Genomic DNA, 15,258 nt, shown 5'->3' with positions numbered 1-15,258 from the left:
GGGTTGCGATCCATTGCCGGACACGAAAAAAGACAAAAAAAAAAAAAAAAAAGAAATAATGCCAGAAATGAATGTCTTATTGATACATCAAGACAAAAATTAATTCTGGCAGTACATGCCAATGTTAGCTTTGAAAAACTTTTCTCTATTTGTGAGTTTATATTACTGAGCTCACAGGCAGTCAGATTCCACCATCACTGCTGAACTTTTAAAGAAAATAAACAATATTTTGCTGAAACAAATCACTTAGGTATTATCCCAGCTTCTGGATTATCAAAACAGAGAGGAGGCAGTGAGTCTTAATAAAATTAACTTCCACTCTTGGAAGTAACTATGTTTTCCTGGCAGTTTACAGCATACAAAGCACCTCAGCATATATTATTTCATATTGCTCTCATGCAGCCTTCAAGACCAAGGGAGTATTCAAGACCAAGGGAGTACTATTTTAAATTGCTTAGCCAGTTTGCATTTAAATGATGGATTTTGTATTTTGGTTAAAGTAATCTCATTAAGCATTTTGAGCATTTTGTGTAGACCATATTGCCATCACCTACGTTGCCCAAAGGGTCGGGGAACAGGGAGGGTGTGCCCTGTTTATTCAAAGATGAAGGACTATGAATTCACATGTAGACCTCAGGTGTTTTGGATTGTTTTGCCAATGACATTATGATCCTTGAGGAGTCAAAGTAAAAGCATGCGATACACCCACCTGACCCATTTAATTAATAGTGGTAACTGGGCCGAGCATGCTGTGAGCCAGGCCGGAAGCAATACTCTCAGGGAGTTGCTCACCCAAGTGACCTAAATTAGCTCGCAGGGCAGCAGGGTCCATGTCAGGAAATTATCTGCTTCCCGGGACTAAGTGGGCCCCTGATGCCCAGGAAGGGCTTATCTGCCACATGGGTGCACATCACTTTCCCAGCACACCTGTGCTCACCTGGGCTGCTCTGCGGTCACAAGCACGAGCCATCACACAGGGCCTCTGCAGAAGAAAACTCACTCCTTCCACGATTCCAAAAAAAAGATTCCGGCCATTCCTTTCTATCTCTTCACTCTCTGTAAAGTTTCAGATCGGTCTTCAAATTTGTTTCCTCCATGAAAGCCATGCACGAGGGCTGAGCAGCTGGCCACCTTGCTATGAACTGTGTCCAACTCAGAGGAGCTGCTGAAGCGAGCGTCATTAAGCTGCTTTTATTCTGCCCACGCGGCACAATACAGCCCCTTGCGCAGATCCCAGGTACCAGACAACACAGGTCAGTGGCCTGCAGCAGCAGGGTGGGCGAGGGAATTAACTCTGGAGGCTCCTTTCACTTAACTGACAACTGCCTCTTTCTACTCAGCTGAGAATCAAAACCACGCATGGCTTCAAAACAGTTCACAGCCCAATGGTGGGTGCACCGGGGCGCTCCAGTCAGGCCACTCTTCCTATGACAGCTCGGGGAGGGTTTCATGGCTTCAGATGGCTGCTGGAAAATAACCACTCTCATGGTGTGACTCTGTACTCTAGAGATGACCATGACATCTGGGTTCAAGGTCAAAATTAAGACTTTCACCAAAGTTTTATGAAGCAACTTTGTTCCTTTGGTGTTTCCATCGAGCATTGCAAAAGTAAGCACACCTGATCGGAGGTCTCCAGTGGCACCCTGAAGCCCCAAGGTGAGGTACTGCCTTGCTGACATCCGCGGCACAGGAGCCCAATGGAGTGGGTGGCTCATGAGAAGATGGCGACCCTCAGTGCAGCACCATCGTGGACGTCACCAGGGCTCACTGTCCCTACACACACCTCTTTGCCTACATGCCTTCAATGGAAACACAAACTTGTTTCTCTCAAAATATCAACCAGTTGATCGAATAAACAAAAATTTCCAAAAGCCATAGGGGGGTGCAGTGTTTTCCCTATGAATCTCTAAAGAGCTCGCTGTGGGTCCTGCCAGCACTTAAATCCTTAAACACAAATGATGAGCAAGGGAAACCCCAGCCAAAGCTGAGCCAGGCCTGTGGGGACCCTCCTGAGGGGTGTGCACCACAGGAAGGGGTCTTCGCTTCAGCCTCACATACGTGGCGAGCCAACGTGCTTTCTGCAGTTCTCACTCCTCACCAGCCCCAGGAGGGCCAGCTCCCTTCTGGTCCAACCATGCACCCGGGATGGGGAGTAACAGCTAAATACAGTTGGCCAGTCTGAGGAGGGGAGACAAGACTCACAAGCAGAAGCACAATAAAACAAAGACAGTGTTTTAACTCTTTACTCCTGAAACTTCCCAAGATGACATACTGTCAAAAGACTTAGGAGGGCTTTTTGTTTGTCCCCACCAAATAAAAAAATATTTTTCAACTGTGTATTTATGACAAGCTAAACTGATCAAGATTTTTAAAAAAATTCATATATCTTCTATTGCATACTAGAGTAAGTGTGTGGTGAGGTTTCGCAGCGTGAGCACCGGGGCAGGAGGAGGTGGCCAGGCTCTGGCCAGGAGCCCGCAAAGTGGGTGGAGGCCAAGGCTTGTGGCTGGATATCTGTACTCAAATATAGAGATTAAAAAATGCTAGAGAAAGAAAGAAAGGAGAGCACACAGCTGCCGTCCCCCAAACAGACCTCCCATCTGCCACCCACGATTTGCATGTCACCTTCTCCGGGCTCATTTGTACTTCATTAACTGCCATTGACTTAACAAGATTTATGCAAATGACACCATAGGAGCTCCCTAACTCCCACTGCAATCAAGTGATTATGTATGTACAACTCTCCACAGCAATGAAAAATTAATACGTGACAAGCCCACTTGCCGCTGAGCCAGGCCTCTGGCTTTTATTTTTCTTGCTTTGCTTTTTAATTTTTATTCGAATAGACCTTATCTTATTAGTAAAAAAAAGAAACAGAAGTCTCTGAGCCTATCTCCTCCAAGACCCCAGAAAGGACAAAAAAGGTGAGGTGGGCCCCACTCCACAAAAAATGAAGTTATATTCCAGAAAATAAGTCCTATTCTTGACGAGAACTCTTTAACTGGGGGAAAAAAGGAAGAGATGAAGTCATCGACCATCAGGATTTGGCTGGCTCCCATACTGGGGAAAAAGCCTGGTTCTCACAACGAACAATCTATAAAGTGTAAGTGAAACATGGTTAGAGTAAGCCACTGGAACATGTACTATCTGTGACAATACCAGCAGGGTTGCAGAGGGTTTTGGAGACTACCTCCCCTGAGTCCTACACCATCAGCTACAAGATTTCTGTGGTGGGAAAGAGTCTACAATGGTCAAAATAGGGGCCAAAGCCATGACCATTATCAACGCCATGAAGGCCACTGAGGTTCTAAAACGATTCCCCCACCATTAGGCAAAGGGCCCAGCAGCCAGTGTGGGGAGCCCCAACCACACAGACCAAGTCTTTAATATGGGCTGAGGGGCAAGACCAGTACCCGCTGCTGGCGAGGGGGAGGGGGAACATGCATGTGGCAAACTACACTAGGACAGGAATGAGACGACCCCTCCCAGGCCAGGAACAGGTGAGTGTGGCTGCTTTATACTGGGAGAATCACGCTGCTGGAGGCATAGTCTTACGAGTTTCTTCTACCAGGATAAGACATTTCTGTCTGAGGTCAGAGTTCACATATTTAATTTAAAACACATGACTTCGCTTCCTAACCTTTCTGAAGGCCTGTCATCAACAGGCAGGGGAGCCAGCACAGGTGCTGCGGCAGAGGTGCCTGGTCCAAACCTGGCCCCATGGCTTCTCACCTGCCTTAGCTAGAATGTTGCCCTCTCTGGCTTTAATTTTAAAAAAGGATAACATCGACTGTGGCAATGTTGAGGAGTAAAAGGCATGCTACATGAAAAGCACTTAAATAATATGCAGTCATTTAACTGTTCATTCTTTTGACAAATAAATCTTTTGAGTTTCTAGAATATCAGGTTCTGTCCCCTGCAATCTTCTCACTTCATTTCCATGTTGAAATCATGACATGAGAGGGTGAGGAATTCAGACTACCTTGAATAATCCATGTTCCTTGAAAAACGCAGGCACACACAGCACACGGGCAGGTGAGATAAGTCGATATGCCCGTCTCTAAACCCACGCCAACTCTCACGGTGCACAGAAAGTCCCTGACAAGGGTGCCCTGAACATTACCAATCTAAAAATCCAGTTTTGCTGGAATTTAAAAATCCTGTGGAATCTCCACCTCTAGGCACTTCAAGGGATTCAGACATCGTCCAGTTCCCCATTTTACAGATGAGGAATGTGATGCATGAACAACCTGACAACGGTGGGACGTTGCTGTGCCAGGGGTGGACTCCAGGAAGGAGGGTCCGTCGCTACTCATGGGGGGCACTTACAAGGGACAAGGACCTACCTGTGCCCAGAAGTCAACTGGAAATCAGACCATGATTTAGATTTCAGCGAGATTATTTTGAGCATTCACAATAGAAAGACTTTCACAGACTGGATAATACTCGTTTTACGCTTGATGGTCAATTCCAATCTGCACACATATTGAAAATCTCGCCTGTGAAGCTCATCCCTTCACAGATGAGCAAGGTTCAAATTAAGGGAAGGCCCCTCCTACACCAGGGCCCCCCTGGCATGCACAGGGGCTCCTGCATGCAGGTGAGCACTCCCACCCAAACCAAAACCAGACACAAATTAAGAAAATGACCAATTATTACACTTTAATAGTCCCCACAAAACTTGTCCCAGCACCAGTTTTTTAAATGAGAAAAAAATAGCTAAATGACTTTTAAAATTCTAGCCAAAATAACATCTATAGCATAAAAAGTATATGTTAAATTTTTCTTATGTAGAAAGTTAGGTTATAAATAAATGCACCAAGAAAGAATAAACAACTATGCGCACGGACCCCTAAAGTAAAGAAACCATCTGATAGCATAAGGAGCACCCAGCAGCGATGCAAGAGGTTGTTTTGTTTTTCAGCATATGGAGAGAAGAGAATTCCTCCAGCGGTGCCCTGTGCTAACCCACACAGCGGTGGGCCTGTGCATATGAGTGTGTGTCTTATGTAAAGGCAGGACAGTCTTGCTTACCACCTTCGGGCCTCTCTCTTCTCCACCTGGCAAAGGCATCTACAGGCCTCTGGGAAGGAAAGGAGAGAGCTCCCTCCCAGGCAGGCTCAGTTATGCTGCTGGAGGAGGTGTGGTTTTTCAACATTTCCTGGGCTTCCAGGGAAACCCTGCAGACTCCCTCCTCTGGTCTCCTCCAAGACACTGTGGCCCTATTTAACCTGCTCCTCTCCCACATCTTCGGGCTCAAGCTGTTTGCCCCTGAGCTAAAGCTGCACTTCTGTTTGTTTCAATTGGTGAAACCTGCATCACTTTTTAAGAGTAGCCCTTTTTAAGGGTAGCCAGTGTCAATACGAGTTCCCAGAAGATGAGTGAAGTTGTGTAGGTGCCACAGGAGAGAAGATCACTCAGTGAGACTGACCAGAGGAACAACCGGTCACCAGCAGTGTCCAGAGGAAGCAGGACTATCCTTTTGCCCACAGATTTTTTTTTTTTCTCTCCAGCAGAATGTACTCGAAATCAATTGGCTTTCTTTTACAAACTAGAGATGACATTTCCAGAAGCCACTGTATGGGACTGAACTCTTTTTTACTCTCCTTGGAAATATAACAGCAAAATACATCGCAAGTGAATTCCAGTATTTTTTAGTTGTGATATAAAGTAATTCAGTATCTGGCTTCCAGGCTAATGAAAACCTATTCCAGGCTAGCAACATAGGCCAAAACAAATGCTTGAATTCAAGTCCTGTTGTGTAATGAGGAAGTTTAATTAAGGCCCCCACATTACAGCTGTAAATGTTCCTTTATATAATAAGGTCTAAATGAAACTGAACCTAATCAAAGTTACAATTCCTTCATTAGCAAATTACAAACAAGAGCGCACAGCTGACGCACGGGCTATGATTATCACAACTAATTGCCTCGTTGTTACAAACCAGCCTGAAACGGTGTTCAGATGTCCGTCTGCGAGAGCAAATTAGGGCCACGTCGGGCGATTCCTGTGATCACAAGGGGCTCTTGTGCAGCGATCGGATTTACCCTGTCGACCGTTGGCCAGCAGCCCAATCAAAGCCATGCTACAAAGGCAGCTTTGAAGCCCGCTCGGCCGCGCAACACACTCGTGCACAGGCGGGCAGACTGCACTTCATTAGACCTGTTGTCACGTTTCCCTCTGCTTATTCTAATGATCCCATTTTAATACACACAGGAACCTCTTCTAATTGATGTCAAGTGAGTGACTTCTGCATTCATCAACAGAGCACATCAAACAAACCTGGGCGCACGGGCCAGCATCGTCTCAAGGAGGACCGAGGTGTGTCTCTGGCGATGGGGACGGGGAGGAAGAAGCACGTACCTGTTTAATTGGGATGGCTCGCCCGCTCCCGATGCTGTCCGCACGGCTCTCCAGGCCTTTCTTCTCTTTGTCTGGGTCGCTCCCTTTCCGAGACTGCAAAGCAAAAGCAAAGTTAGCATTTGGGGAAGGGCTGGGGTTCGCAGCCGGGGGCTCTGCTCTGATTTGCACAGTTCCTGCCAATACATATTTAGAAACCGTGTGTGACAGGAATGTGTACACACACCCCCACAGAAGCAGACCGTAGAGTCATTCAGGGCCACTGAATCATCACTTTAAAGAGAATTTTCTAAACTTTTCCTCCGACGTTCCTACTGCAAAATTATCTTTTAATTCTTTTTTCAAAAGTTCAAAATTCAATTACTAGAAACCAATGGACCATATAGGAAAGTAACGCCCAACAGGAAAATACATTCTAAAGCTTCAGTTAATGGAGCTGAGGAGGAAAGGGCTCCTCGCTGCTTATTTAGAAAACCGACTACATAAATGTATATATTTAATTAATTCCGAATGATTTAAAAAATTCTATTAGCTAGTCAGCTGTGCAATTTAGCGGTACCCCTTGATTAGTATCAAGGTGCAGTTAATGTCTCCTTTCATAGCTTCCGGATGGTTGAAAACAGCAAATGCAAAGTTAGACCAGGGCACAATACCACCGAAAATAATAAAGGGGAAAACCTGCAAACAGCCTTTCAAAAAAAAGTCAGCATTTGATGAATAATGAGTAGCTTTGTTTGCCAAGTTCCTGAAACAATTATCTTGGACGTACTGACTGTTGACGGGGTGTGAACTACGCAGTAGCCGGCAGTCGGCAGGGAGGGTGGCAGTGTTTAACCCAGGGATGCCGCCATCTAAAGCACACCTTGACTTTGGGGAAAACTGAAGGCACTCCAGAGCCTAAGTCTCCATCTCTTGATGGCATGAGAAAGCGTGAGCACAATGATTTTCTGACAGATTTATTTTATTATGAGAGAAAGATCTGAGACTCGTCCTCCTTAATAACTGTGCTGACAAGTGACAACTTCACTCCATTACTTTTCAATGGGAACATTACTCACGCAATATTGAAAATGGGAAACATTTTCATGTGCTTTTCAAATCTGAGATGATATATGAAAGGAACAGACTTTGTGGTGTCCAGCGCTGCAGTGAAAAGCTAATGAAATCCAGATTCGAAGGGGTGGGAGATGGAGCAGCTGATTTTTAAAAACTATATATTAAAAGGGGCAATGTCACGGGACATAATAAAAACAAGCGCTGATGGGATGCGTTTAAGATTCCAGGAGAGGCTACTGCCAAAATTAAGGAGGGGGCGGATAAGGAGAAGAGTACCCATAATGTAAACTCAGATCTAGCACTTCAAAGGGTGTTCTCCCAAGCAGATGTGTTCATTGGAAAACACACTTCTTCAATGGCTAGAAGCGCTGACGTTTATTCAGCACCTACTGTGTGCAGGCACTGTGCCCTGTTTGTTACTTTGGGATGGTAGAAGCCTGGAATGGGAAGACAGGAAATGAAACAAGCAACAAATAGAAAGATGCAACAAATATAAAACATAAGGTTTATCACTCTGGGCGAGGTGGGAAATAGATACATATCAATCCCTTGTCATAAATTTTGGCTAGGATTTGGGGGCTCACTTTTCTCTTCAATGAATTAACTCTTAAATAAATAAAGTATAGTGAGAGCCCTACGATAGCCTTACATTATCTTTTATCCACATCTCGATTCATGGGAAGGCTGGCACTGGAAGTTTCTAGTTGCAACATAAATTTCAAAGCTCATGGTGATAACATTTTAAAAAATTTTAAACTGATAAAGAACAGTACTCTGGGATTTTTATAATTTCTAAATTTCTAAATTCGGAAATCCATCTTCATTATTCTCTATTAACCAGAATAATTAACAAAACAAACATAAAAAAAATTAACATCTTCCTCAAGGCAGCACATCTGTCCCCAGTCACCCTGTTCTCAGAGCAGAATTTCAGATTCCACGGGAAGCAGGAAGAAATGGCCCACTGTATTGCTGTAAAACACCCTGAAATACAAACTGTGGAGAACTAAACTCAATATTGAATCGCACTCTGAGATGAATGAGACTAACATGTAAGACTTCACTGCAAAATTAAAATAAAAAAATTTTGGACAACATTTTGGTGGAAACAGTCATAAAACTCAAATTCTAAGGAAAGACAGTGGCGAGCTGTTAGGCGAAAGGGTTTGTTGTAACTGAGCCCCACAATTATTTTGTCTACAACAGACTGTATCCATAAAATCAAAATCCATCAACTAAACTAAAACAAATCCACTGGCCATAAAACACTGCAGCACGTATAACTTCCCAGGAAGGCCTCCTTATTTTTCTGCCAACTTTAGAGAGGACATCAGCAATGACACCTCCTCCCATTATTGCTAAAATGGCTCTATGCCACCATCAGATGCAAAACAGCCCTCAGCACCCACCGTGTCAGGGGTGACCGCTGCACTGGCCCGTGGCACACAGCTCAGAACGTAACCAGTCTATCTCACCGTCACAGGAAGTGTGGAGGTTTCAAGTCAATGAACAGCAAGCCACAATAGTGACTGCTTAGCCTCCACAAACGCAGAATAAAGGAAGTTTAAGATCATCTAATTATCATCTGCTTCTTTAGAAAAATGTTTATCTTCTCTCAGGATGAAAGAAGCCATAAAGGAGCACCCTTTTAGCTACCTGCTTAGAGGGACAGAAGCAAGAAGAGATAGAGCAGGAGCCCTCACTGTCCAACAGAAACCTGCTTTTCCCCTTAACCAGTCCACAGGCTGCTGGACCACACTATCATAGGCATCCAGGCTTTCATTCTTACTAAAAGACAAAATACCATCCTAACCATTCTACTTATACTGTGAATTTTGCTGCCTTATTTCTATAGCAAGTTTCTATGAGTTGAGCAATGCCTGTTCACAACCTTTGGTTACTGGGTATGCTTGGCTTTGTTTAATGGCATCAGCATTATACGCTAAGCTTTTAAAAAATATGATGTAAATGATACCATTATCATAAAGCTTGACAATAGGGAAACCAATGGAATGTACAATTTAAGGACACATACTACAGTAAGTTTAAAATATGGGTATAGATAATACGTGCCAAATTCAGGTTAATGCTGATCCCTGGACAGAGCGGCAGCAGAACGTATTTGGAAGATAAACACATAGGACTTAAACTTTCAATTCTGATTTGCTGGTTTCTTGCAGAAGTGGAAGCAGCAGTGGCAGAAGAATGCTTGAATTTGATGAGCTGCATGGTGAGTATGTAAGTATTTTTTATTCCTGGATGTTTAAAAATATTTCCTAACAAAATATTTTACCCACATGTAAATTAGTGCTACTAAACTATATTAGTTGTTTTAAGAACCTGTATTACAAAATCAGGGATTAAATGGATATAGTCTTCTAATATTTGTCTTCTCAAAACACAATGATTTTTCAAAGAAATAAGTGAAATAAGATATAATTCGTCTTGTGATTAGTAAAATATAATTCCTTCTGCAAAAATAACATAACTTGCTACTATTTACAGAGACTTTAAGTTGGTGCTATTTTGTAAAAAGTGCATGTGATTTATTTCTGTTTAAAAATGTGTATATATGCAAACAGACCATCTGGGAGTACAAAATGTTAGCTCAGAGTGGTACGTCATGGTTCTGCTTCATAAAATGCATAAGAATGGGATTTGAAAAGTGATGTGTGTACTAGTTAATAACTGTGGCTTCTTTATGATGGTCTCATGGACACGGGGGACAGTGCCCTCCACTTGGATACTACAGTCCCAGTCTGCATGAATTTTTTTTCAAAGATTACTCACATATGGCACATCTGTCCTCCTACTAGACACTTCTAAGTAAATATACATTTTGACAATAAGCTAATAACTACCAACAACCGTCAGGGATGAAGAGTCTATGAAATTTTACACATTAAAGAATAGGAGCAAACTGGTAAGAATAGGAGTTTCTTAATACTTCGATTTCAAAATTAATTTGCTATCTTTTCATTCCTTGGATGACACTGACATCTAGTGGACTTAATATTTCCAAGATCTTCAACTTAAAAATACTCACACCTCACACCATCAATTTGCTCAATGCCAAACCCAGTGATGACGGAAATACAGGCCCCTGCCTGGGAATTTAGCCACCTCTTTCTTAAATGCCATGATGCAAACCTATTGTAGTGTTAGCTTCTTTCGTGACCCCAAATTTCTGTTCCCACTAATAATAGTTGGGCAGCTGGATTCAATTTCTAAGATGGTTTACTCTCAAATTGTTTTCCACCCTTAAAGAGAAAGAGAACAAACACTGATAGCACACAGATTCACAGGCAGGCCATTATATTATAAGTTAATTATGACATAATTAATGGTGCTTTTCAGTCACCATAACAACAAACTTTTATGGGCTCCTGCCCCGCCTGGCCGGACAACTGTGGCTTCCTGGCCTCTTTGTGTGTGTGTGTGTGTGTGTGCGCGTGGCTTGAGTAAATGGGAAGATGACCCCTTAACTGCCCAGTTCTCTCCTCTCTTCTTGGTATGCACATCCCCCTCTCCTTACATTATGCACCACTTTCCCTAGCATAGGGGTCAATTCTACAACAAGTATTCCTCCTAGACACAGCAAAAACAGGGCTCTGCAGAGAGCAGATGGTAAGTATTTACTAATTGAGATATTATTTTGATTCTTCCTGCCTTAAATAAAATGTTCTCCTCTGTAAGCCACCTGGGTTGTCAGTTACCAAGTGGGCAGGGTCTATTTTCTGATACTATTTTCTGGCATAGTCCACTTCCAGAGCTGCCCTTATAAAGCACGGGGACAAGAACATACTGGGTGTCCTTATAGATAACCCCCCTTTTAAAGATACTTCCTGGGTTTATATTTCTTTCCTTAGAATGAAAACCAAAGTCAATGAGCAATAAACATGGCCCTTGGAAGGTGTCATGGGCGTGGGTGCTCCCCCCCCCCACTCCCTAACAGGTGCAGCAAAGATGCAGAAGACATTCTCATCCACCACATTATCCAGGCCTCCCTCCTCCAGCTGAGCAGCGGCCTGCCCACACCCACCCTCTCTGCATCCCTTTACATCTTTGGAGATTGGTTTCACAAGCCCACTGAGTCCTGATTGAGTGCACACACCTTCTCAACCAGGAGACTCCAACCTGGGTGTAGAGAAGGGTCACAGTAGTTTGAGAGAGCCGGGAAATAGATGTTGAGATGACTGCTGTTATTCTCTGCGTGTCTAATGAAATTTCACACTACAACATAGTATTTGCGTCCAAATTTAAACATATCACATACTCACCTGCATCTTGCAGAAACCTAAATACCTACCTCCCAGTTTATCAAGCAATCTTACAACTACGTTTGCTCAACGCTATGAGACATCATTTTCACAACATCAATAACGGTGGGGGTGGGGGTGGGGGGAAGCAATGCCACAAAGAATCTTCTGCCTCCTGTAGGGAGTCTTCCCAACAGCCCCACTGCAAAGTACTATTGTTTCCAGCTCAGAGAGGTTAAGTAACTACCCTAAAGTCGAACAGCCAGCAGCACTGTAGGATGTTTAGCAACATCCCTGGTTGCCACCTATGACTAGATGCCTGCAGTACCCTACCCGTCCACCCCCATCCCCCTGTTGTGACGAACCAAAGTTTCTCCAGATGTTGGCCTGGGCCCCGTCCACAGATTGAGTTTATAAATCTAAGCCGAGATATGTGATCTCCAGTTTTAACATGTTCCACAGATGGACTCTGAAGAAAACCCAGGTATACAGTCTTCATGCCAATGAGGCTCCCAAATCCCTTGAGGCCTGTGGTGCTGAAAGCCACAGCCAACCGCCTTCCAGCCCCACCTCCACGTGAGCAGAAGGGGGCCTGGGACGGGAAGGGCTTAGGTAGCTCATCTGAAGAGTTATGCACACATTTGGGAATTCCAGCAGAGTTCTGTCATCTCTTCATACCCAATGCGACAAGTCTTTGGCTACAGAGTATGGAAGTCACAGGATAATAAACCTGTTCATACAAACCCTTCACTCTTCACTCGTGACGCATGTATTGGTATTTGCCCAAACTGGGAAATTCCCATTCTACTAAATCTCTAAATCTTTGCTTCTCATAATTTTCTTAAGACTTCCACAGAAATCTATGCTATTCTCATTGATTTAGTTTGGATTCTACAAATACCACTGAACCACCTGGCAACTAGGTTAATATTAACGGCACCTCTTTGATATGACACTCAAATTTCTACCCAAGGTGGGTACTCACGGTGAAAAGGTTGGACCGGCGCTTGGACTGCTTTCGGACGGGTGTTGGTGTGTTGGCGGTGGGAGGGACGTCAATCCGCAGTTCTTTCTGGCTGGTGCTTGGAGTCGATGGAACGGAGGAGGAATAGTCGCTTAAACTGCCCCCTCCATTACTTGTCTGTAACGATTAAAAACCAAGGTTTTATTAAAGCCACACTCCAGGAACCCAAAGCCACCACTGAAGTGGAGGCATAACCAACACGTTGGAAAATCACACTGAAGAGATGCGCGTGAGAAAGGCTGGCAGCTTCTCTGCCTTTCCCAGTCCTATCAGTACCAAGTATGCACAGTCTCATTCTAGAATATGCCGACCACCTCATAGAGCTGTTTCGTCTAAGAAAAGTGACTTAAGAAAACAAGCTTCTACATTTAGCCTAAAAAAATTTTTGAGAGTTAAAATGTAATTATTTTGCATTTCCTCTGAAAAACCAAGGAGTTGGTTAAATGAAATGGATTTTGTGGCTCCTTCCCGGCTCTAGATCAGATGCAGAAAGTGGACTGGTCTGTGCAGTAGAATCACGACTAACTTTCTGAAAACAACACCTTGAAAATCTGAGTGCTTTTAGAAAATATTTCTAAAATTAAAATAAATTGAAGATATCAACGGTGAAGACATTAACGTTTTGACTATAACTTCACAGACCCTTACAGTATATGCAGTAACTTACTGACTTCAGAAGCAAAACTGAAAGCATGATACCAAACCTTCTCACTGCATCCTTAAAAAAAAAAGTGCCAAAAGATTACCTGCCTAAGATATGTTAATCAAAAAACAAGTACAGACAAATCAAAGCCAACAGTTTCCTGAACAGGCATTTGCATTTGGTTGGGTTCTTCTCAGTGACAATTATTTCGTTTGCTTCCAAGTAAATAATTTAGCAAAATGTTGTTATGGAAAGATAGCAGTTTCTATAGGACCTGCGGGAGATGATAATTATAATTGAATGCTGCTACCAAATTTGAGCACATAGTGGGATTAGCCATTAAGGTTTACTCACAACTGCTCTACCTACAAGGGTACCAGGACCAGTACCAGAGCAGGGTGATTGAAATCAACAGTGCAGACGGTGGCACACGCCTTGCGCCACCACCATGCCAGCATGCCTCATGACACAGGTGGCATGAAGACAAGAGGCATTAAAGAACGGCTCCCATAAAAACCACTTGGCCACAGCAGTTTCAGAAGGAAAAGTTAAGTCAATTACAAACACACTGTTATTTATAAAAGTGAAGAGAAAAAAAAAAATGGACGTTTGCATGCCTTCCTTGGTTCTAACGCACCTTTTGGTCCACCTTCTCGTGCTGCCTGACGTACCTGGCTAATGTGCACGGCGGACACCTGGGCCGAACACACAGAGGAGTGGCTTGGGGAGTTGGGTAAAGACTTGCAGGGTCCTATGGACAGCTGCTGTTTCTTCCTTGTGGCAACTATCTTCTGGGCAACTAGTGGACACAGAGACAAAAGAAAGCATGTGAAGCTGGTTCCCAAATATAAAAATCACAGCAGAGACCATTGGTCGTCCTGGAAATCCGTATTCCCTTCCTCCACAGTAGTAGAATTCCTGATTTTCAGTTGGGTACATGACTACCCGAATAAATACTGCATTTCCCAGAGTTTCCTCCCATTCCCCCACACCCACCCCAGCTAACAGTGGCCACGTGAGCAAGCTCTGGCTGACGTGACAAGAGAAGGATCCTGCGGCAGCTTTCAGGAATTTTCCTTGAGAGCAGCTACCCTTTGTCCCTTCCTTCCTTATGTCTTTTTCCTACTTGCTGCATGAAATGTGCATATGTTGTCTGAATCCCCAGCAGCCATCTGGAACCACGAGGTGACGCTGGAAATGGAAGACATACTTGGTGTGATAGGAGATAGAGAAACAGCCCTCTGACAACACAGAAGGCCTCGGTAGCACTGCACACACCGCCTCAGAGCACTCAAATGGCAAACAAAAGACACACCTACCTCGTCTAAGTTCTACTAATAAAATAATTTTTTCCAGCTACTTGGAGCAAAATTAATCCTATATGAGGCAGGGCAAATGAACCAATACCTTTGAAAGCCAAAAATCTTCTTTTGCTTTTTGTATAGCCTAAAGAATTCCTCTTAACTCTACAAGCCACCATGCAGAATCTTATTCAAGGACATATAATTATATCAAAGACCTTTTTTCATTTAAATATATTACTACACACATTGAAAGTTTATCTTAATCAACACAAATCTGAATTCAACCAGCCATAACTTCTCTTGGCAAACAGGCTCGCTGATAAAGCATACTGAATTTAATTGGAAAGGAAGTCAACGAGTAGAAAACTCTTCCTACACCAATAGGTGTCACTATAGCAGAATAACTAGTTTTTATTCGGATAGATGAGTGTCTCTGGAGACTAGCGGTAATTAAGTTCAATGATATTCAATCCCTGTCTTGGCCCTGATAGTTGCTATTTTCAAAGATGTCCATGTAAAGGAACACCGTCTTTCCCCAGAAATAGATTATCACACAGAAGGGGCCCATGCCACGTTTGTAGATAATTTCTTTTCCAAATGACTACAATTTTA

The 15,258-nt window shown here is 43.5% G+C and overlaps 1 protein-coding gene across 2 annotated transcripts in view; it reads right to left on the bottom strand.

Annotated features, from left to right (window-relative positions):
- AGAP1 (ArfGAP with GTPase domain, ankyrin repeat and PH domain 1) overlaps positions 1-15,258 on the bottom strand; it is a 430,252-nt gene that overhangs the window by 292,056 nt on the left and 122,938 nt on the right. For both annotated transcript variants that reach the window (XM_008574620.1, XM_008574628.1), the window contains 3 exons: positions 14,014-14,141; positions 12,661-12,816; positions 6,364-6,456 (listed from right to left, as the gene is read on the bottom strand). In XM_008574620.1, coding sequence (XP_008572842.1) covers positions 6,364-6,456; positions 12,661-12,816; positions 14,014-14,141 — 377 coding nt within the window. The remainder of the gene's footprint in view (positions 1-6,363; positions 6,457-12,660; positions 12,817-14,013; positions 14,142-15,258) is intronic.

Source organism: Galeopterus variegatus, unplaced genomic scaffold (genome assembly GCF_000696425.1).
Source record: "Galeopterus variegatus unplaced genomic scaffold, G_variegatus-3.0.2 Scaffold57, whole genome shotgun sequence".
NCBI lineage: Eukaryota > Metazoa > Chordata > Mammalia > Dermoptera > Cynocephalidae > Galeopterus > Galeopterus variegatus.
This window is presented reverse-complemented; position numbering and strand designations above follow the sequence as displayed.